Genomic DNA, 23,561 nt, shown 5'->3' with positions numbered 1-23,561 from the left:
ATTGCTTCTCCCTCTTTGGGGGCTACTGTGGCTCAGCCCTGTGGATGGGCAGGCTTTCCACTAGAGCTTGTGCTGTCTGCTTGTTCCCCCTACTTTGAGGATCCTGCCTTTCCACGTGAGACTTTTTAAAGCCAAAAATAATTTAGCCACAGTCTAAGGGTGAAGTGGCAATGGGTGAGATCAGAGACCTTTAATATTCTCTGCTGATGGTTTTGCTCTCTACTTTCCCTACAGAACGGAATCAGTGGCAGAGAAGATGCTGACGAATTGGTTCACGTTTCTGCTGTACAAGTTTCTGAAGGTGAGTTTGGGAAGGGATGGCAACCCTGTGTGGAGAGGGAGGTGGTTTCTGCCTTGCCAGGACAGGCAGCATGCTACCTAAAGCCTGGACTATGATGCTCCTGAGCGTTGCCACTCCCTCCTGGAGCAGAGATTGCTTCCCAGACCTCTGTTCCCATCCTGGTTTTCTGAGATGTGATTAGTAATTCTGGGTCTCCTTTTTGGGAAATAGCTGAGTTTGAGAAATGAAATCCATATTGGGATTGCTTAATGCATAGTGGGTTTGAGATCTTAACAATGGTGCCCTGAGGAAAGATAAATATGAAGCAACTCAGCTGAGTCTTGGAGTGGTCCCCATTCCTCTCTTCTTGCCTCTGCTTGTGTAACTCAGGCAGAAAAAGCCTTGGGAGCTGGTCTTTCTGTAGGCATGACTGTGATTGGAGGCTATTTCTGCCTGTTTGAGTGGCAGTTTGGTGAGTTGCACTCTTCATGTAGCACTGCCACTGCTTCTTCATCTCTCCAACACTGAGGTTCCATGGTAGGGGAACTGTTTCCTGCAGGCATCTCTACCACTGCTGCTTCCCCTGCAAAAGGTGCCTCACTGGGGATGAATGCTTGAGGGACCTGTTGACAGCCAGGGACACAGCTCTCCGCTGTGTTAGCTTGAATTCACCTTTTTCCAAGTTTCATCAGGGTAGCAGAAGAAGATATCAAAGTGTGAGCTCTGGTTTTAGCGCTTGTTCATCTACCCGTATTGAGAACATTTATTCCAACAGCACCAGTGCTTCCACCTGCTGGAGCTGCACCAGTGGCCATGTAGGTTACACAGAAGCATCTCCAGGCCATGCACCCCTGCCTCAGTCCTGCTACCGCTTTGGGATGGCTCCGTCAGGGTGAACAGCACCTGCAGTCCTGATGCGGGTCTGTCAGTCAGCAGAGCTGTTTCTTGGGATCCTGCCTGGTGTCAGTGCAGCAAGGCTGGGTGGCACGCAGCAGTTTTTGTGGGATTTCATCCCTCATTAAGATAAAGAGAGTTTGAACCATTTCCAGCCAAGAGATGAGAGCGAGCAGTAGTATGAGCAGAACTCAAGTGATCGTCAACGAGAGGTGATTTATAATATCACTTACATGCACTTGGCATTTTGCCTCTGTCGAGGGATAGCCTGTATCTATAAAAATCTCGCTAGCGTGCAGTGGAGATGGCTTGCCAGAGGTGAGAGAGGAGAGAAGCTGTGCTGGTCATGGGGAGGTGTCAAACCTCCTTCCACCTCTTTGTGCCAGGGCTTTGCCCAGCAGGGCCCCTGCAGCAGCAGTGCCCAGTGGGATTGGACAGGGCACCGGCAGGTGGCTCTTTGGGCTTTGTGGACTTGGTGGAACAGGCAGGAGTAGCTCTCCTTGTGGATAAACTCCCTCAAGGCTCCCTGAAGTGGGCAGGGTTGTGCTTTGGCCAAGCAAAGTGTGGTGCATAGCCTATGAAGGCCAACAGCGGCATTTGGGGACGTTGCATTCACATGTGTGACCTGACTCCCTTGGCCTGTCCTGACTGGGCTGAGCCATGTGGGCAGGTGGCAGGGGTATGCTCACCTTGTTCAGAAACTGCTTTGGATCAGCTCATGTACCACCACTGTCCTGCATCTGTCCTTGTATAGCCTTGTTCCCTTTCAGAGAAGCTTCTGGGTGCATCACCAGTGCAGGTTGAGGATTAGGAGCAGCAGGTGAGAGATGTGGGGATGATACCAGAGCAGTGGTTTTTATAAAGTCCTTGGCTAGACCATGACTTTCGCATGGGAAAATGCCTCCAGTCTCTGAGTGGTAGCAGCAGGAGAGATGTCTGATCTAGATGCACCATTACAGAAGAAACATACACAGAGGACCTGAATAAACTTGCTGGCTGTGAAATTTGTTGTGCTGGGATTCCTTTCCCTGGGAAGTGGTTGAAACTCCATTGCTTGAGTCACTTGAGTTAGACTGGAAGAGGCTTGAGGATGTGCTCGTGGCCTCTCCTGGGTCAGAGGAGACCCACGGGGCTATTTCTGCCTGTGTCCTGGCAGTGAGGATCACAGGTGGCATCAAAAGCAGGAGAAGCCTGTGGAGTAGATGGAGAGTATCACAGCAGACAGTTTGCCAGCAGGGAAACTGCCCCAAACTGCAGTAATTGTGCGTGTAAATGAGGCAGGCGGCCCCGTGCCCAGCTGCCAGATCGGCTCTCAGCAAACCTGCCCGGAGCAGGGCCGGGCATTCGGCATCACATGGCTGAGATATGCTGGGGTGAGGGACAGGGACAGGACACCCTCCCATGCCCAGGGCCAGCAGCTTAGGGAGCCAGTGAGGGCTGGCAATTTCAGGAGGAGCATTTATCAGACTCTTAATGAGACACCTCAGGGAAAGGGAGACGGATAAATTGAGACAAGTGCTGAAAAATGCACAATATTAGGTGCCTGATGAGCTAGATCTAGTCAGTAAGACAGTTTGGGAGTTAGCTGGCTTGCCTCAGCCTGCTCCCAACATACCAACCCGGGCATGCATGGGGTGTCTGCAGCTGCCCTCCTCCAGCTCGGCTCTCAGAGAGAGCCCTCCCAAAGCCCTTCTCAGTCAGGCCCCCAGCAGTGAGCAAACTGCATAAGGGCTGTTTGAGCACAGGCAGTGTGAGCACAGCCACATTTAGGGGACAGGCTCCCTTCTGCCAACATGAGGGGCCACCTGGCCCCATCTCAGTGGTCCCCTTGCTGTATTTCACCTGAAGGAGTTCATCTTGGGTCAACTGCCCGGCACTGGTTTCTTTGGTCCCTGTTCATTTTGTTGGTCTCCGTCAGGGATGATCCCTAAACCACCCTCACCTGTGGTGTCTCAGCACACTGTGACCCACAGAGCATCTTGGCCCTGATCTTCAGGATCTGGTGGGGCCAGTGAGGCTGGGAGTGAGGTGCTGCATTTTGAGGGTAGGACCCACACTCAGAACAGGAGGGTCAGCTGAGCTGCAATGTGGAGGATGCTCAGAGTCAGGGGGACAGGGCAGAGGGGCCGTTTTGGTTGACATTAAGGTGTCTGACAGGTCAGAAGAAGACCAGAATCCTGGGGCACACAGGGGCCTGCAAAAGCCTACATGATGCTGGAGGAGTGGTGTACCCATCAAATGAACCGCTGATGCCTCCATCCTTCCAAGGAGGCTGTAGGGCTAGCTCTAATCCATGCAGCCAAATTTCCTCTCAGCCCAGCTGGCATTTGAGGAACAGAGGAGGTGATGCTGAGGAGGTGATGCTGTGGTGTCTGGAGAGCAACTGGGATGCCACTGGGGGAAGGACTGAGCCCACCTGTCTTGGTGTGGATTCCCAGAGGTGGGTGCAGAGCTGCAGTTGGTGGGACAGCACCCATGCCTTGCTGGAGGGGGGAAGGCTGTTCACTGAGATGGGAGCAGCCATGCCAGATGAAAGCAGGAGTCTTGCTCCAGGCTGTCCTCCATCCACACCACTTCCACAGACTTGGAAGTTTCACGAGTTTTTACAAGAAACCAAAAGAAGCAACTCAGGTCTTCTGGAGGGGTAGGCCTGGGGTGCCGTGGGACCCCTGGGGGCTCACCACTCTGTGGCCAACCTTGCCTCGTCGGGCAGCCAGTGATGCGCAGCCAAGCACCCACTTGGGTCTCTCACTTTTCCAGGCTGACTTAATGAAGCCAAGTTTGCAAATGAAACATAATTTCAAAGACAGGCGTGTTGTCGGAAGGTCTGGGGATGATGTATGCCTGTTCCTGCTCGTTAGCAGCTGTCTCTTTAATTACCGCAGATGCTAACGAGATGCTAACAGCATATGGTGACAGGGAGAGCAGCCGCACTTTGCACCAAAGTACAATTTATTTGTGAGGTGGCCAGGAGGGAGGGACGAGGGCTGGTGGGGTAAAATCTGCTGGGACTTCTCCCCATCCCCTCCGTTCCCATCATACCTTTTATTCTCCCTTAGGGCTAATTCCTGTATCTGGAAGGGCTCACTGCGATGCAGCTCAGGGGAAATGTTTGGGCCCTGGGTGAGAAAGGGGTGTCCACTCCCAGTCCCCCTATACCAACACATTGCTCCAGGCTGGTTGGTGCCTCCAACCTTGGCATGTCCTTTCCTGTTCCTGAATCCAGCATCTCTGGGGGAAAGTGTCTGGTCCAGTTTCCCGTTCCCTTCCTTGCAGATTAATGCTGATGTGCCTCTGTCTGGTGGCTAAAGCTAGCTCTGACTACAGGGGCTTGCAGTGAGGGGATGTAGGTGGCAAATGATTTAACTACAGGAGACCTCATTGCCTGGTCCCCTCCATCGCTGGGAATCTCAGGGTAGGGTTGTCAATGGGTTACTCCCTTGCTTTTCCTTCCCAGTGTATTTGGCTGCCTGTGCCCAGCTGTCATTTGAAGAAACCTCCTTTGACCTCTCATGTGAGACAGAGCTCCTGGCAGATGTCAGAACTGCATCGTGCTACCTGGGCAAGAGCCCCCAGGCTGTCCCATGCAGCATACCCTTTCCAGTCCTCAGGTGCTTCTCTTGGCTGGAGCAGGTCAACAGACAGGTCGTATCCCATATACAGAGTTCCCAGATCTCTTCATGAGCCCTGAATTTAACCTTTTTTTAGCTCATCTTTGGCCTGTAGAAGGAGCAGAGTTCACAGAGGAGTGTCTGGAAACTCTGGGAAAGCGAACCTAGGCGTTGATAGACAAGGCAGCACCTTCAGTGGGCTTGGAAGGAGAGAATGAGTTCCCTCCACAAGATGAATTTTACTGTGGGCCACCTTTCCTGTAGTCTTGAGCTGGAGTCTCTTTGTGAAGCCACATATGAGGTTTGATGTTGCAGGGCCACAGCAGGCTCCTGACACGGTGATGGTTCTTGAAAGGCAAAGCTGATGCCTGGCACATTCTCACCCCTCTCTCTCCCTCTCCTTCATCCTCTGTCCTGCAGGAGTGTGCTGGGGAACCACTCTTCATGCTCTACTGTGCCATCAAGCAGCAGATGGAGAAGGGACCCATTGATGCCATCACAGGAGAGGCTCGCTACTCCCTCAGTGAGGACAAGCTTATCCGGCAGCAGATTGACTACAAAATGCTGGTTAGTGCAACCAGAAGCCTCACTGTTACTGGTGCTTGCCAGGACTGCCAGGTCCAGCTATTTAACAAGATCTTGAAGGCACCCAAAGTACTTTTCAGAGAGTGGTTTGTCCCTTCTTCTTTCCAGCATCCCTGGGGGGCTTCTTTTTCTGTCCGAGTGGTGCCCATCTCTGCCAGGGTTAGAAACAGGACCTTTGCTTGGCAAGGTTTACTCTTGCCATGGGCCTGAGAAAGTCAAACATGAACTGGATCCTGCTCCATATCTCTCCAAGCAAATCCCATGACTGTGACAGATATGGGTGAGAGATGCTGTTGAGCATGTGCTGCTTGGAGCAGTCCATGGCTCATGTTGGGCAGGGATCAAAGCTAGAGCCTTGAGAATAATGCCAGAGATGGAGAGGATTCTCCTCCTTATGAACCCTCTCCTCAGTCCAGCTAAATGATAAGCCAGGCCCTTCCCTTGGCTGAGCCTGCAGCTGGTTCTTCACTGGGGTGGGTCGGGAGGGGAGTGGAGTGTGCCTGGGCATTGCTCAGTCTGGACAGGTTTTGGTGCATTGAGATGAGGTTTGCTGACCCAGCATTCCTCCACTGACACGGTGCTCTCTTTCTGGGAATAGCTGGAGATTTGAGGGTGGCAGGGAGAGGTGGGGAAAGGAGAAAGGGAGAGCAGGAATGTGCCACGTGGCTGCAGCTCCACAGCAGCACAGGAGGTGAGAAGACATGACCTTTAGACAGCTCTAGCCTCGCGTCCTCGGATCTGCCTTTGCAGCCAGTGCATCACAGCCTCTCACTCAAGCCTTTCTGACCTCCCCTCCTGTGCAGACCCTCAACTGCGTGAATCCCGAGAACGAGAACGCCCCGGAGATCCCTGTCAAGGTGCTGAACTGTGACACCATCACACAGGTGAAGGAGAAGCTGCTGGATGCTGTCTACAAGGGTGTGCCCTATTCCCAGCGACCCAAAGCTGGAGACATGGACCTGGGTAAGAGAGAAGCCAAGCCACTGCCCTGTGGGGAGCAGGGATGTGACTAAGAGCAGAAGTCCCACAAAAACTATTCAAGGCAGGAAAATCTGTCTCCTACAGGAGCATATTTGTGCTTGTTCAGTCCACTTTTGCTGTGCTGGTGGCACTGACTGTGTTTGTGGAGCCCTGGTATGAGGGTGTGGGTCCTGCCAGTAGAGGGAATGGGGAGAGGAGCCTCCTTGGTTCTGGCTGTGGTCTGGATTGCAGACTTGAGGTGTCTGAAGCCCAAGGAGGCCAGCAGTAGTTGAAAACAGTGTCAATAATCTTGTTCCTAATGGAGGGATAGGACAATGGAGAAAAGCAAAGGAAACAGTCACCAGGCTCTTTTCCTTGAGTACTTGAATTTGCTCAACACATTGATAGTCACCAGTCCTGGGGTTCAAAAGAGGCTGGGAGGGCTCCCAGACTGTGCTCCTACCCTCTCCTTGGCTTTGTGCTCCTGTCACCCGCTAACCACGAGCCCTTCTCCTCATGGGGACAGAGTGGCGGCAGGGCAGGATGGCCCGGATCATACTGCAGGACGAAGATGTCACCACAAAGATCGACAATGACTGGAAGAGGCTGAACACCCTGGCCCACTACCAGGTAAAGGCTGTCGTGGTGGAGAGCTTTGAGCAGTCATCAGCTCCTTTGAGCTTGAGCATCTTTTCCCCCTCCTCAGCTTGGTCAAGGCCTGGGCTCAGCTCTCCAGGGGCATGGCCAGGAGGTCTGCAGTCACTTTCCTGCCTGGGCCCCATATTTATGGTCCTTTTAAATGGGGCATCTCCAGGGCTCATAGAGGCTGTTTCCAGCTCTGACCTTACTTTACCATTTTCATGCCAAGTATCTGGTGTGTTCCTGTTCTACCCCTTCCCCTGAGCTGTCGCAGAGGTATGTCAGTCCCCTTTGCTGTAGATGATGTCCCTGGGATGGGTGGCAGTATAGCTTCATCCCACCGGGGCCGGTTTCTCCCTGTGCCAGGACTGTTCCCCCCATGCCTCTCCAGTGTAGCAGCCTGCTCACACCATCTCTGCCTGCAGGTGACAGATGGCTCCTCGGTAGCCCTGGTGCCCAAGCAGAACTCAGCATACAACATCTCCAACTCCTCCACCTTCACCAAGTCCCTCAGCAGATACGGTGAGCGCACAGGGGCATCCTCCGCTGGGCTGGCAGGGGAGCTGGCACTGGGCTGGGCGTGCAGACCAAGGCACAGGGCAAGTGACTGTAACTGTGACTCATGTGAACAAAGTCCTCCAAACTCCCAGCTCTCCTGCACCATCCTATTTATTCAGGTGTTAGAGAGGGAGAGGATGTGCCCAGAGCCATCTCTCTTTGCAGTGTTTCGGACTCAGGGGAGAAAGACACGTGTGAGATTGCTGCTGTTAAGAGATCCCTTCCCTTTTATTCCCCTGAAATCTAATTAAAATAGGCACAGAGGCACTTAGCACTTAAAAGAGCAGAGTTGACGACTGCAGTGAATATGCTGGCAGGTGTACTTCAGCCTTGGTTTGGAAGGGAATAGTGCGGTCAGCTCAAACTGACGCAGGAGGCATTTGTGGTCCTGCCACTTCTGTGCTGGGAGCAAGACAGGACTCTAAAAAATTCCTTCCACAGTGTTTCTGGCCCCTGTATATCAGACAGGCTTGCATGTGGCCCAGCAGGCTGTGAGGATGGTCCCAGCAGAGCTCCCAATCCATGGTGGCTGCAGAGGCTGGATCCCAAAGCTTCTGTGGAGGGAAGGGGAGTAATGGGACTGGTGGCAAGGCAGAGGTGGGCAGGGTATGAGCATCCTCCTCTGCTTGGTGCTTGCAGAGAGCATGCTGAGGACAGCCAGCAGCCCCGACAGCTTGCGCTCACGGACCCCCATGATCACCCCTGACCTGGAGAGCGGCACCAAGCTCTGGCACCTGGTGAAAAACCATGACCACATGGACCAGCGGGAGGGCGACCGGGGCAGCAAGATGGTCTCAGAAATCTACCTGACCCGTCTGTTAGCAACCAAGGTATGGTCCAGAGGCACAGAGTTGCTGCCTGGCTTTTGCAATCTGGGTGGGGAAGGGTAGTGATTTGCATTGTCCAAAAGTGGTAAGCACTGCTTTTTTATTAGCTGCCTGCTCCCGCACGGGAGGAGCTGCTCTGTTAGTCTCTTTCCTGAGCTGGAGATGATGGTTTTGTGTGTCAAAACCTTCGGTGAATATCCCTTGAGTGGATATTCCTATTTGCTTTTTGCACCCTTTGGTGTTTTTGTATCTGTGAGCAGCTGCTGGTCTGCAAAGCAGAGATGCCTTGGGACAGGTACTTCATCTTCTTTGGTGTTTGGGAAAAAGTGCAGAATTGGTGCAGAAATGTGGGAAGGGTAATTACCTGGGCATTTGGCCTCACAGCAGGTTCCCCTTGATTCAGTACATACAAACCTTTTCCAGTGCTGAGTAGGTACCATGTGTCTGAAATGTTCCTAGAGAGGATCAGAGGGCTGTGCTGAAGATACTGGCTCAGGACTGCAGAGACTGGGCTCAGCGACTTGGTTCCCTGCCTCATGGGACGAGGGCTTTTTTGGTGATTTCTGTTGTCAGTTCTTGGGTATCCTAATGGGACCCAAAAAAGACCACATTCACTTGGTTTTTGCTCTGTATTGTGTTTTTATTTGTATGCTTTTAGCATTACAGATAATACAGTGAAGGAGACACCTCATCATTGCAGTGTTTATTTTCCAGTATAAATCACTGAGAACCAGTAGGGTTACACAGACTGTATTGTGCTGCTATTCCAGGTGTAGGAATAGAAGTGAAATTGGTTTAGAGGTCGCCATTACTTAAAGACACACCTCTCTGTTGGTGCTGGGTGTTGCTGAGCAGCCTTTCTCTCTTTCGCCTCTTCAGGGCACTTTGCAGAAATTCGTGGATGACCTGTTTGAGACCATCTTCAGCACAGCTCACCGTGGGAGCGCGCTGCCCCTCGCCATCAAATACATGTTTGATTTCCTGGATGAACAGGCTGATAAGCATCAGATCAATGATTATGATGTCAGGCACACCTGGAAGAGTAACTGGTAATGGAGAGACACAGTGGGATGGGGAGGGAACCTAACAATATCACAGTGTCCAATCCCTCCCTTGGGGAGTGGAAATACGTACCTGGAAATGATCCAGGACAAGAAAGGCCCGTATATCTGTATTTCGGGTGTGGGTAAATCCTTTGCATGCCTTCCTTCATCAGAAAAAATCCCAGGAATGCAATGCTCCCTCAGCCCTTCCATCCCCAATTCCCAGGGACCACGCTCCCCCTGATGGCTGCAGTTGCTGAGGACCACAGCAGCTCTGTTTCCATCTCACCTTGGCCTTCTCCATCCTCCGGGCTCCTCTGGGGATGCCAGTCCCAGTTCTCATCACCACTGTCCTGAAGGTGTTTCCACACTCCTTCCTGTCACTCAGCCGAGCGTGCCTTAACAAAGTCAGCACAAAGCCGAGTACACATCCTCCCTAGCCTTGCCCTCAGAGCCAGCCCCTCGGCTCTGCTAATCACTGGCTGAAAAGAAGGGCGGAGCAGCTGAGGAGCCCTCCGTGGGTGCTGTGCTGGGGCCAGGGCTCCAGCAGGCGTTGGCTCTGCAGCCCCCCTTGGCATTTTTCATTTCTGCTGCCTCACTGATTTTATCTCTCTGATCTTGCCATGATTGGAGATGGGTACCTAAGTTCCCGTGTCTGGCATTTGTTAAATTGCAGCCAAATTGCTTTTGTGTAGTTCGGTAACTGTTTGCAATTAGCAGGGCAGGAAAAGAAACATTTTTAAATGGAGATGTGAGAGCGCGGAAGTGCTTGGAACTGATTTATAACTCGGCTTCCTATATTAAAAGAAGGAGTGAAAGACAAGGGAGGAAAAAAAAAAGCCCCGCTCTTCAGGGGCTGGGCACGAAGGCTCCTGCATACTAATGCCCGTGCTTATCTCTGGGCGCTAATTCGACGTGTGGAGCTAATTTCTCCAGGCCATTCCCTTCACAAATGAAATATGTACATGCACCCAGTACCCTCATTAGGAAAGTCCTGGGGAACGAAGTGTGTTTTGTCTTAGATAAAAGCATTTGCTGAGTGTAGGTGCTGGGGGATGACAGAGCAGAGAGGCTTTCTGATGGGGGAGGCTCTGAGATGCTCCTGGGAGAGGAGAGGGACAGCAGAATTGGGAAACAGTGCCGTGGAGGGTGGCATGTGTGTCAGTATGCAGGAAACATCCAGTCAGTGGCTCGCCAGAAGACCCACTCTTGCCTTTACAGCTGAGAGCTTTATTTCCAGCTTCTAAGGCTGCCTAAATTCTCCTCTGGTGTTAAATGTGCTAATGAGTCCCTTGAGGAGTCCAGTTAACTCCCTCCTCCGACATGGGAGATGTGTGAAATGCCACACAGTGCCTTCGAAGGGATTATTGATGTGAGAGAAGGGGACTGGGCTTGGTTAAACCCATGGGCTCAGCAAGGTCTCTTCAGTGTGAGTGAATCCTTGGAGAAACCACAGATCTGCACTGCCCTGGTTTGCCTTCGGAGATGTTGGCAGTGCTGAGGAACCTTTTCATGGAGAACTATGGCCTTGTGGGGTTGGGCAGAGGGGAATGGCCATTTACCCAGGATGTTTGCATCCCTGGAGTGCTGGGAAAAGCAACCTACCCAGTTCTGGGTCATGGGGAGCTCGTTCTCCACGACTGGAGTTGCATGTATGTGCCAGCTGCCCTGCAGGGCTTGATTCAGGTGCTGACTCCTGTTTCCTTCATCCCTCAGTCTACCTCTACGTTTTTGGGTGAATGTGATTAAGAACCCCCAGTTTGTGTTCGACATTCACAAGAACAGTATTACTGATGCCTGCCTATCCGTGGTGGCTCAGACATTCATGGACTCCTGCTCAACTTCTGAGCACAAGCTAGGAAAAGACTCTCCCTCCAACAAACTACTGTATGCCAAGGACATCCCCAACTACAAGAGCTGGGTAGAAAGGTGAGTAGAGTTGGCAACAACTCCTTGCTTCACCTGGGGGAATTACAATGGATGTTCGTGAATGTAGGGACTTGTGTTGTTGGGAGGGCTTCTCTTGGCAACTGTCTGAAGAAGGACTGTACTTGTGGAAGGTGATCCCGTTGTTGATGCTTTCTCATGATTGTCTCCTGAAATGAGTTTGCAATGCCTGTTTGACAGAGCTGTTTATGACTTGCTTAAGGGTTGCTAAAAGCAACCTCCACTTTTAGGTTGTCTAATGTTTTTTGTTGTAAAAACTTGGTCTGTGCTAGGGAATTACCAACACCTCCCTTGGTTGCTTTCGAAGAGCAATGAAAAGTCAGCCTTGGACTAGAGAAGTGCCTTTTTCATACCATTACAATACCTGCAGGTTTTGCTGAAATGCTTGAAAATTATCATTTCCCTTCTCTCATCTGTCAGTACATGTCACCTGGGATCCTGATGAGAGTACATGCTCTGAGGCAGTGCTCAGGCTGCTGTCTCTGTGCTGAGGAGCAGGGAGAGGAGCAGGTTCCCTGACTCCTTTTGACACCCTCCACCTTCCCTGTTGAGCTGATGAGAGACATCCCCCTGTCCCGCTGAATTAATGCAATGTTAAAGGTGCAGGGTTTGAATGCTACTGATTGCAAATTGATGCACTCAGGCATAACGCTGTGTTTAGCTTTATCCTTTTGGGAGAGAAACCTAGATGTCCTCCAAAGCCCTCCAAATAGAGCTACTGTTAAAATGTTGTGAAGTGGAACTTCATAAAACTTAAAAAATGGCAGATTGCAGGATGCTGATGCAACTTTTTCCTTGTGGTGATGTGCTGGGTTAAAGATGGTGCCTTTTTTTTTTTTTCCCTTAACTGAGTACCCTTCCTTTTTTCAGCATTTTGACTGAATACAGAATGAACCAAATGAAAGCTGTCCAGGCAGCAATAAACATCATATTCTCTAGTTTGTAAGGATGGGACTTTGTAGCCTAAATCATTGTTTGGATACTTGCTTGTACACAGATATTTTTGTCATGCCATTGGCATGCCTGCTGCTTTGCAGGCAGTTACAAAGACAGGCTTCTTCCCTTGAGGAAGATAGGGCTTGGATCAGAAGAGATGATGTCCCTGAAATACGATGGCTGAGATGAGAGTTGAGCTGCATTGTAATAGGAGGAAGTTCTTTGCATGGGGCTGGATGGGTCTTTGGGGTGGGGTCCCGTAGGAACATCACAAGCTTCATAAGGTGAATTTCTCTGACCTTGCTATCTCTATGACAAAAATATTCAGCTCTTTATGTGTACCTGGAGGAAAAAAGGTATAAAACCATTCCAGAGTTAAACATTGGTCTAGGCATGCTGCGTCCCTGGGGAGGAAGTGGGAGATCTCATTGGTGACAGATGTTCCTGCCATCACTTACCTTTGGAATGGTCCCAGAGGCAGCTGAGCAGGGGGCAGAGATGTCCTGTGCAGGGGGTGACTACATCTTCTACTGCTCCTCTACAGGGAATTATGGCATAATCAGCATTTCTGGCTTTTGGCATGGTTGTCTTCACAAAGCTTTGCAGAGGTGGGACGGGGGAGTGGTGCGAGGGTGGCTGAGTGGGACTGATAGTCCCACCTACAGGTCTGTCTGCTGCCATGGTTCAGGCACCAGCTGAAAACAGGGCATCCTGCCAGTCTGAGGCAGGAACAGCACAGTAGAGGGCTTAGGAGGTAGGGAACCTGGGGAAACCCAAGGGATCTTGCTGCTGGAGTCATGGCACATTAGGTGTCCTCTGGAAATGGTAGGTATGACTGGAATCTTGGTCCACACAAGCCATGCACACTTGTATTGAAAAATGATGGTTTCCTCCCATCCTGCATGTCATGATAAAACCCAGAATATAAAACTGCTGCTCTAGGAGACGCTGTTCTGGGGTGATCTCTCTAGGGGTGTAGCAGATGCCTAGTTTTGTCAGAGGTCCTCACCTCAGATCACTGCTCTCCTGGCGGTGTCTAAAACTTCTTTTGCATCATTTTCTGGGTGTGAATGAGCCTCTTTGTAAAAACTGCCCAAGTAGTTATCACTAGCTGAGTTCAGTTCTGTGGGGTGGAGTGAATCCTCATATTCATCTCCTCAAGTGGTCTTGCTGCCATCTGCTCCTATCCAAGTGCTTCAGCCATGTTCCATCTCAGCATTCAGCTGATGACACTAATGATGCTAATCACTGTATCAGAAACTTCACTGAGTGAGGAATCGTGAGGAGTACAGCAAACCTGGGAGAGACTGGCACTCTGTATTTCCAGGTGGTGGGAGCAGCCGGGGCTTGTTTGCTGTGGGTAGGGTTTCTTTTTAAATGAGGCCTGAGGACACAACCCTGGTTTCCAAAAGGACCTCAGCAGCCAGTCCACTGGTGCATGTGCTTGGTGTAACCCTCCTTCTACAATGGGTTGCTGCAGCTTTGATCTCTTTGGGTTGTGATGAACATCCTGTTGGATATTTTTCCACTACCACCATGCATGTATTGCTGCAAGGGCGGGATGTGACCTTGTCTTGTGTTCACACCCCTAATATTTAATGGAAAGCAAAGGGGCATTGTTAGCAACACAGTGACCTTAGGAGAGTGGTAACAAAGCCTTGAGTGTTGCTGCAGGTGTGGAGAGTCCTGGTGTATGCACTTTGGTGGCTAAACGTGCCAATGGGATGGGAAGGAGGAAAAATGTGTAGTTTAGGAGAGGTTGGGAAATCCTTCAGAGCAGCATCTCTGGGCTTCCCAGCATGGTAAGAGGAGTTGGGCTTGACTGGGCTGGGCGCTGTTCCATCAGGAGCATGTTCTAATGATGCTGACTGCTCCATGGAGCGCTCAGAGACCTCGTTGAGCAACGGTGTTATAATGGGTGATCGTGGTGTGTCACCACTTGGAGGCAAGATGCTCTTCACTTGCCTCTGCAGTGGCTGTTCTCAGCAAGCATTGCGGCAGAGACACGTCCTCTTTTGCCCATCCCTATCTCTGACCCACTCTTCTGTTCCTGCCTTGCAGATATTATGCAGATATAGCTAAAATGCCAGCGATCAGTGACCAGGACATGAGTGCGTACCTGGCGGAGCAGTCGCGGTTACACCTCAGCCAGTTCAACAGCATGAGCGCGCTGCACGAGATCTATTCCTACATCACCAAGTACAAGGACGAGGTAAGATGTGGCGATGCGGAGTCAGGCCTGGGCTGCAACTTCGTCCTTGTGTCTGCAGTCCCCTGCTTTTTCTTATAGAAAAACACACCATGAAATGCAGGATAATAACGTAGTCCATATTTGTGCTTGAGCTGGTGGAAAAGAAAAGGTTTGGGAGTCATGAAGGCAGGTGCTGGGGTAGACAGCGCTTCATTCTCCACATTTTCTGCAGTGAGTAATGTGGGAAACACCTACTTTTCTACACATTTGGCACACGAGCTCCACGAGGCTGCAGACTTCGTGGCATTATCTCAGCATGCCTCCCCTATCCACTGCCACCAATCTGGCACCATGGAGGGAGGTATCAACACTGTGGAACTGTAAAAGTGATGTTTAGCTCCACTCCCCAGGGAAGCTAGAGGACATGGTGGTCTCGTCAGTGCTTGTTTTGTGAATGTCAGTAAGGATGGTTTAAAACCCCTCTGTTGTAATTTATACAAATTAATTCCTTAAAGCATTGTTCAGATCTACACCCCACATCTTATTAAAGCAATAAAATATGTAACTACAGTTAAATGTGGATTTATACATATAGCATGATAGTACAGGTTTTATTGTCCCAATAAAGGGGTTTGATGACTATGTTTGAATGGTGGCTTATTTAAGTGACAGAGTACCAGAACATTTCCCCACTTGGAGAAAGACAGGAAAGGAACCGGGGTCCCTGTTTTACCATGCAAGAGTCCTGAGAGGCTTCTCCCAGAGCCTCTTTGAGGTGTGAATTTAGGGAGTCCACAGGCAGGTTGTAGCAGACCTGGCCTCTGGGTTTAAGGTCAGCACTGAGATCATGGGCCAAAGGCCTGTGGAGCCAGGTGCTCTACAGGAGGGAGGAGGAGGTCCTGGCTTTCCTACAGGGATGGGAAGAAACCCTGGTGCTTGGGAAGGTGCTGTGTGGTTGTCACCATGGAGATGGTGACCATGTACTGATGACCACACTGGTGGGACCTTTATGCTGCTCCTTAAACTACTTCTGATGGCACATCCAGGTGGCCTCCGTACCTCTGTGTGATGAGTCATCCATAAAAATCTGCTGTGGGACAGCCATCATTCCTCAGCCATCATTGAGTGCTTGCTTCCTCCAGGTTGAAAGTCCCCCAAGCCCTGGGTGAGAGCAGGGAAGGGTCTGTGTGAGGGGACCACGTGGTATTAATAAGCTGCTCTTTAGGGGTTCGGGTCCTCTTCTTGCGCACTAATGGCAATCTGACATCTGTTGAGTGTCTTGCTGTTGCCTGCTCTCCAAGCATCACAAGTGTGTTCACAGCTCTCAGGAACTTCTTTTATTATTTGTAATGGGATTAATAAATCGCAGCTGTTCCCTTTGTTTGTTTTCATTCATTAAGCACAATTATATGCAGCCCGATTGCACCCTCTTTGATGCAAAATGGGAGAGAATAATTTTTCCTGTTGTTCAGTGCAATAATATGCTGTCATTGGCTGTGAATGAAAATCATAATTAATTTTCATTTGGGTACTTGCATCTTGGTAATCAGTGGTCCTGGCTCCTTACAGCAGGTGACAAACCTGGGTCTCTCTACGCTCGGCACAGGTTTTCTTTGACTGCATTTTTTCCGTAAGGCTGAGATAAGATGAGCAGATAAATGAGTGGACAGTTTGGGAATCTTTTGACGCCTCAGCATCCCAGGATACACAGCCCTCTTTTTGGGAGAGGCAGAGGAGGCAGGCAGGGGGAATAGGCTCCTCTTCCACTTCTCAGACCAATCTCATTTGGTTCCAGCTCGGGCAACTTTCAGGCATGTGGGGTTTTGGTTTCTGCGTGACTGTCATTGTAGGTATTTTGCTCAGTGTGTAGTGTGAGGGCTGAGAGCTTCTATGGAGATTGATGGGGAGGAGTGTCCCCAGTAGCAGGTTTGTGGCAGAATCTATGAGTTCTTGCCAGTCCAGCTGCTGCCCTGGGTTGTTGCTGCTAGTGGTGGTAAATCACATGTGCTCGGCTCTTGCTAGTGAATTTTCCCTCCGCGGGAGCTGATGCCGGTGCTGAGATGCAGCTTTCCCTTTTCTTTTGGGAAGAGATTCCTCTTCTGGCATCTCTTATTGCCTCAGGAGACAGGGACCAGCCTGGTCCTGCCCCAGTAAGCCTGGGGCAGAACCAGTCTGCTGGTGGCCAGAGGCTGGTTGTGGCAGTGTGGTGGGTGCTGCTCAGCATGCCCTGCCCACTGCTTCACAACTTGCCAGCGCTGCAGCAGCTCTTAATCAAAAGGAGCTGATTCCCCATTAAGAAGTTACCTGTAGGGCTCCTGATGGACTTTGCCTGCCTCCTAGTAAGTCTATTAATTATACAACAGTTTGTTTCCAATTATGCAGCCAATGAAATGGTTAATCAAGTCCCCTTTGATGGATGCCTTGATATTTAATTGCAAAAAATTTGCTCTCTCAACTAGCTCACCCAAGGAGATGAGATTTCTGTCAGGTTTGTTTTTTTAAATCAGCTTTTCTGCTCTGCTGGCATGATGTTAGTGAGACGAGACTTCTGGCTGCTGGGAGGGCAACTGCCCCTTCGTTTTACACTTCATTACTCCCTTCTCCCCACTCTGAGCCTTGTCCTCCACCCTTCTGCTGCTGCCAGTCCTTCCCCAGCCCTGGGGGCACAGCCACATCCAGCCCAGGGCAGGGGACCATCCCTCCACCCTGTGATCTATCATCATGGCCAACAGCTTGTTTAGGGAAAGAGGATTTCAAGGGAGGAACGTCATGCTCAAGTGTGTGTGGGTGCACCCCTTGAACAGGACTGAGGGCTCCCAGGCTTTGCCGGTGCATCCATCTGATGTCCCCCTCCATCACCCCAGTGCCCCCCAGTTGTCCGCCTTGGGGAAGAGATGAGCAGGGTTTTACCACTTTGGGTAGCTGAAACTGTGTGGATTTTGTCTTTTTGTGCTCATGGAACTACTTCATGGCTTGACTGTGGTCTCTCAAACACAACCGCTGCTTCCCTAAGGCATTAAAGGACTGTTAAGTCACAGACATGGTGTTTGCTTGGGTTTGGGGTTCACCCTCCAATGTTTTCTTCACTTCCCCACATGCAAATTGCCTTCTTGTTATTGTCAGGCAGGTCCCTGGTGTTACTGCAGCCCCTTGGGGGCCCCAGTGGCCTGGGTCTGTGGGGTGGCACCACTCAAAGCCATGTCCTCCACTTCACACCTCCTTTGGCCCTTCCTGGCTCCACAGGGGACAAGAACAAATGTGCACTGCTTCCCGTGGGGTCACATCCCCATGCTCTGACGCTGTCAAAGAGCCAGCGGGCAACAAGGAGCCGCTTTGGGTAGGTGGGCATCTGCTCACCCTCTCTTTTCCCCTCTCTCCCTAGATTTTAGCTGCATTGGAGAAGGACGAGCAGGCCCGGAGGCAGCGGCTGAGGAGTAAGCTGGAGCAGGCGATCGACACAATGGCCTTAAGCAGCTGAGAAGGCGGCGGCGGTGCCAGCGTCCCGGGCGGCGGAGGCGGCAGGAGGGAGGGCCGGCCAGCGGCAGCCGCGGGCACAAGACTTTGGGGCTGGGATGGCCGGACCCGCGGGAGCCTCCGCACGCTTCCCACGAACAAACAAGGAAACCTCGCGCTTTAGCGGAAAGAACTACAAACAAATCCCGACGGCAGCAGCAACGTCGATAGAACTCCCTGACCCACAAACAAACCCCCCCAGTCCAACCGGGATGAAGCAGGGACCTTGCAGAGAGGCGATGCCGGGAAGAGGAGAAGGGGGGTCGCCTGCCCCATGGACCTGCTGGGCATCCCTTGCCTGGGCAGAGCCCCTGAGCCCACAAGGAAGGAGGGTCAGGACCGCGGGGCTTTCTAGGATGGCGTTTGGATGTTGTTGTTACTTTGGTGAAGGGAGGGTGGGTGGGCTCCTATTTTTACTGTACTTGACTTGCTCTCCCTTCCTTCCCCCCAGCTGTCCACCCCCTCTCCTCCTCCTCCTCTCTCTTTTTCTGTCTCTTCCCCCTTCTGTCTCTCTCTCTCTCTGGCCTTCTGCCACTAGTGTTAACTGCTATATTTGCACAATTTACACAAGAGAAACAAAATTTTTAATTTAAAGGAAAAAATTATAACAAAAAATGGGGGGGGGAATATTCTAAATTTTTTGCAATGAACTAACAAAAATGGTTTTAAAAGATAAGCTCAAGGACTGATGCTGGGGAGATTTGGGGGTGGGGGCAGTAGGGGTGGGCAGGAAAGGGAGAAATCCCTGAGCTTTGATATTTCTAAAATATGTTCTGTGCCATGTTTTATTTGAATGTTGTTTAGTGCGAAAAAAAAAATTGAAGAAAAAAAAAGGTGGGAGTTATGTTAGCTGAATAGATGCTGTTATTTAAATGCTGCTGAGTGGTTCTGGAGGTCACAATCAGAGAGGAAGGGAGATCCCAAGGCTCTTTTTTTTTTTTTTTGCCTGAGGGATTGCTGAGGGATGGTCAGTGTTTTGTTGAGCTTGTCCTTGTTTTTCTAGTTCGGTGGCCATGGGGTGGTCTGGGCAGTGCTGCCTGCCCCTGCCTGTCCTGGGATGATTGCAGGGTAGAGGATAGTTGCAGGGGCTCCTGCTGTCAGGAAGGTTGGTGGAGAGCCAACCTGGCTTTTTGGGATGGATTCCCTGGCACTGGAGCAGCCTTAACAAAGCCCCTTTATGTTTATTTTTCCCCCATCACGTCTTTGTGCTGATGTAGGGGAAGAGACCAGATCCTCGGGGAAAGGGGAGGCAGATCCTCTGCACCTCCTGACCGGGATCCCCCCGGCAAACCCCACTGGGTTACCAGCCCATGGAGGGACTGGGATGATTGCCATGAGGCTGTTGCCCACTCTTCCACCTGGGAAGCCCAAATGTGTGCAGGACCTTCCACCCAAGACTGACCTTTCTTTCTCTGTCTTTTCCTTCTTTCTCCCCCTTTCTCTCCTTGCTGTCACCCCATCTTCCCCCTGCTGCCTGTACCCCAACAGGGGCTTCACTGGAGACCCGAGGTCTCTCCCTCAGCTGCCCCCTTCGAAATGTCAGTTCCTCGCGGGTTTGTGCTTTCCAGAGATGAAAAGGTGCTGAATGCTGCCTGGAAAGGCAGCAGGAGACCAAAAACTTCCAAAAAAATGAGCAGAACCCTTTCCTTTTCTGTACTGAGAGCTCCCGTCGCTGCCCAGGCCACAGCACACGGGGCCACACTCTGCCAGGAGCGGGTGGCTGTCAAAATCCAAGTGGAAAGAAGCCCAGCTGATTTCTGTCCATTCCCTTAAATCACGAGTTAAGGGGGGGAGAGGGAGAAATAATGAAGTTTTTAATTAAAAAAAAAATAATAAAAGTGTGTATATATATATATGTGGTTACAATCTAATTCTCGTGCCCCAGTGGGGTGCTGTATAGTTAACTGAAGGAGAATCGAACCGATATAAATACAAGATGAATTTACACAGCCAGTTAAAACAAAACAAATGACAACTGCAAAAAAAAAAGATAAAAAAAGGATACCAAATGGTCTGGAAGGAACTTCCATGCCTTTCTCACCATGCAGAACAATTGTTTGAAGCCTGCACATCTCTCATTACGTTGTAATTTTGTTTGGTTTTGTTTTGTTTTAATAAGGAGGGAAAGGAGAGAAGATACCGATTAAAAAAAAGAAAAAGAAAAAAAAACAATGACGAAAAAACCCAACCACAACAGCAAAACTATGTTTGAAAAGGATTTAATAATTGTTCCCAAACCTACGAACCATGAGCTGTCGCTGGATTTCTGAGAGCTGTGGGCTGTTGCATGACTGTGCTAGATTTTAGTCTGAGTTGATCTTTTTAAGAAACAGAAGAAAAAAACCCATAAAACAAAAAAACTGCAAGTGTTGAATATTAGAGGTTTGTTTAGACCTGTTATCTATTTTTTTTTGTTTGAAATTAATTTGTCACTTCCTTGTCCAAAAGAAAAAAAAAGAAGCAGCAAAAACACATCTCAAATGTGTTACTTGGAGAGCCTTAGAGGACAGCTGTGTGCCCACCCACCCTGTGCCAGGGCCACTGCTGGCTGCCAGCATCTCCCTGAGTGCTCTGGTGGGACAGGACCCTCTGGGGGCTCCTCGGGGGGGTCTTTTCTAGTGTTTGCTGCTGCCGCGATGGGGCAGAAGGGTGGCTGTGTCTCCCTTTGGTGCAAGATTGGCCCAAAACTTCTTCCTCTTGGCGTTGCTGCCTGGGTGGCTTTGGTGAAGGTCCTGGAAATCACCTGGAGAATGGCAGCTGTGCATCGGTGGCCGTGGTGATCTGGTGGAAGGGAAGTGGTTGCCTTGAGGTATCTGTCCAGGACTGGCATGGGTCCTACCTGTTGCAGTGGTAAGGGCATCCTGGGGAGCTTTGATTGCTGCTGAAGGAACCAAACTCATGGGTTTTGTGGTGATTGACAGGGAATGGTGGGACCTCCCTGTTGGTGATTGTAGGGGATGGAGATGTGTTTCTTAAGAGCATCTCCCTGAAAATTTCCTTTTCGACAAAGAGGGCTGGAAGCACTGTTAATTGTGGAGGGTCTATTAGCCTGTTGCTTTCCCAGCAGCAATGTTGTGGGTGCTCCCTTGGCCAGGCTAGAGGGACAGGCAAGTTTTTTGGCCGTTGTGGGTCTGAGTAAGATTTGGGCAGTGGAGAAGCTTCTGGAGAGGTCATGCTAACAGTGCCATGGTGTGGCTGTGCTTTCTGGGCTCCCCTAGTGCTGTGACCTGGCTCTTCCAGCTCCCTGGTGATGCTGGGTACCCGTAGTGTGGTCCCAGGGATCGATTCCCCTTGATTTCCTCCTGGAAAGCTTTGGGGTGTCTGCGGTTTGGTCCACCAAGGATCTCACAGCACCTCCCCACCCCTGCAGGTTCCCCTTGCTGCCTCTTACAGGGAGGGTGGTGGTCGGCGAGGGGGCATTGCAGTGCTGCCCGCAGCCTCTGGCACTTCTTGGTGCTACCTTTGCCTTTTGTGTGATGCCCAGCGTCCTTAATTGTGCCAGGCAGCCTGCCCGTCCTCCTTCGCCCCCAGCCTGGCGAGGGGCAGAGCCGGGCTGGCCGACCCCATCAAACCTTGCCTCATAACGGGGAAAGGTGGGGAGAAGCTGGGAAGCATTTGCAGGACTCCTCTTGCCAGTGGTCTTGCCCATGCCCCAAAAGGGGGTGAGACAAAGAAGCATCCCCTGCCCTGAGCCTGTGTTTCTGGGTGCTCCTGCTCTGCCCACCGCTGTCAGAGGCAGCTGGACCCTGCAGGCTGATCCCCCACCGCTGCAGCAAGGGGGTCCCTTCCTGCTCACATTGCCTTTTCTCTTCAGTTTGGGTTTAAAAAAAGTGCAGCCAGGAAGTGTTCCCCTCAGCAGGAGCCCGGTGTCATCCCCGGGGCTGGCCCCAGCCTGGGGACAGGGAGCAAGGGGACAGGTGGCGGGACTCCCCCGGGCTCACCCGCTCCTGACCAAAGCGCACAACAAGCTGTCCTTTAAGAAAGCAGGGGGGAACCTAAGACGGACCCAGTGAGAGGCAGAGAATTCTAGTAGTTTAAAAAAATTAAGTGGGGAATAAAAAAAAATCAAACACCGGAGTCCTGATTCCCTTTCTGTGATTGTTTCAGACTTGAAGCAACAGGCCAGCGCAGCTGGTCAAGCGCCCTTTGATCGTGTAAATATCCTGCTATTTCCTATTTTAATGTTCTTCAGATTTAGTACTTGTAAATAAACACACGCATCAAGGAGAGATTAAACATTTTTGCTAAAGCTGGTGTTGTGCTGTGTTTTTGGGGGTGATGTGGGTGGGAAGACCAAGCACCTTTGGGTTCCTGGGAGCAGTGGACAAATCTGTGGCTGTGCCAGGAGGGCATGATGCAAAATGGCATCAGGATGGACCAGCATCACCTTGGGCTGCTGGGTGTATGTGTGGGTGTGGGGACCCCAAACTGTGGTTGTTACACCTCCAAAAGCAGCTGTGGGGGCTGCTCTGGATGCTCACAGGGGGATTTGGGTGGTTGATGTGTGTGGGATTGGAGTGGGCTTCTCCATCAGCCCCTTTCCTGGGTTGCTCACATTAAATTGTTTTAAACTGTTTGATTTCACTCTTTGCCTTTCAAAGTGTTCAGAGCTGCTGATCAGAAGCAGAGGAGCTGAACCCTCTATGCTGCAAGAGGCAAATACCTGCCCGACTATTCTACTGCTCGCTGGGGTCCACAGGAGCCGACTGGGGCTGGGACAGCTTCCCTTCTGCCTCTTGGACACATCTTGGTCCTTCCTTCCACAGGGTCATAATGGGGTGACAGCACAAGTGCTTGGGAAGAAGTCATTGGTGGTGAGGTGATGCTGTCGTGTCTCTGCGGGCTCTGGAAGCTGCAGGGCGTCTTCTTTTCCATCTCCTCATCTTTTCTAGCTCCTGATCTTTGTCTTTAAAACTGTCACCCTGTAACTCTGGGTACCCCTAAACTGCACTCTAGGCTGAGCAGGGCCCCAAAACAAAGCAGTGGGAGAGGAAGCCCAGGGCAGCAGCCAGCCCCATAGCACCATTCTCACGGGGGTGACCAGTGATGCTGGGTGGCTACAGCACGTGTGGGGGGACATTCCCAGGCAGGAGGAGGTGAGTTTGGGAGTGCATCCCCAGGGTGTGGGGTTGGGGCCAGGGCTCTGTGCAGCACACAGACCAAAATTGCACAAATTTAGATGCTTTTTTGTTTTTTCTTCTTTTGTTAGCTTCTTCCTGACTTGGGGCCAATCTCCTGAAGGAGTGGGCTTGCGTGGCTGGTTGTACCGTGGGTGCTGAATACATGTTTTCTCTGCATTTAGTATATGTATAAACTAAATGTTTTTCCTGTTTTCTCTTGCAGTTTTCCTCCTCTCCAGTGAGAACATCATCAGCAAATATTAAACATCCACTATTTTAGCCATAGTGTCATTAAAACAAAGATTATTTTTGAAGATAGAAAAGCAAGATCAAAGTTTTCTTTTACCAATCTTTCAAATGTTTAAGAAAATAACAGTTGAACTGAATTTTGATCAGGTTTCTGGGAGGATTTAACTGAGGGCAATGGGAAAAAGACCCTCATCTCCCCCAGTTTTGT

At 50.8% G+C, this 23,561-nt stretch overlaps 1 protein-coding gene across 1 annotated transcript in view; it reads left to right on the top strand.

Moving 5' to 3' along the window:
* The window catches only part of PLXNA1 (plexin A1), a 119,586-nt gene extending 97,353 nt beyond the window's left edge, over nucleotides 1-22,233 (top strand). The window contains exons 23-32 of the mRNA XM_051788910.1: nucleotides 235-301; nucleotides 5,206-5,352; nucleotides 6,174-6,333; nucleotides 6,857-6,960; nucleotides 7,395-7,491; nucleotides 8,167-8,357; nucleotides 9,234-9,403; nucleotides 11,114-11,326; nucleotides 14,342-14,492; nucleotides 17,854-22,233. Of these exons, the coding sequence (XP_051644870.1) occupies nucleotides 235-301; nucleotides 5,206-5,352; nucleotides 6,174-6,333; nucleotides 6,857-6,960; nucleotides 7,395-7,491; nucleotides 8,167-8,357; nucleotides 9,234-9,403; nucleotides 11,114-11,326; nucleotides 14,342-14,492; nucleotides 17,854-17,949 (1,396 nt within the window). The 3' untranslated portion in view covers nucleotides 17,950-22,233. The remainder of the gene's footprint in view (nucleotides 1-234; nucleotides 302-5,205; nucleotides 5,353-6,173; nucleotides 6,334-6,856; nucleotides 6,961-7,394; nucleotides 7,492-8,166; nucleotides 8,358-9,233; nucleotides 9,404-11,113; nucleotides 11,327-14,341; nucleotides 14,493-17,853) is intronic.
* The last annotated feature ends 1,328 nt before the right edge of the window (nucleotides 22,234-23,561 follow it).

This window comes from Manacus candei, unplaced genomic scaffold (genome assembly GCF_025592945.1).
Source record: "Manacus candei isolate 608988 ecotype Guabito, Panama unplaced genomic scaffold, ASM2559294v1 h1tg000025l, whole genome shotgun sequence".
Lineage (NCBI taxonomy): Eukaryota > Metazoa > Chordata > Aves > Passeriformes > Pipridae > Manacus > Manacus candei.
Note: the sequence above shows the minus strand (reverse complement) of the source record. Positions and strands in the feature narration are given on the sequence as shown.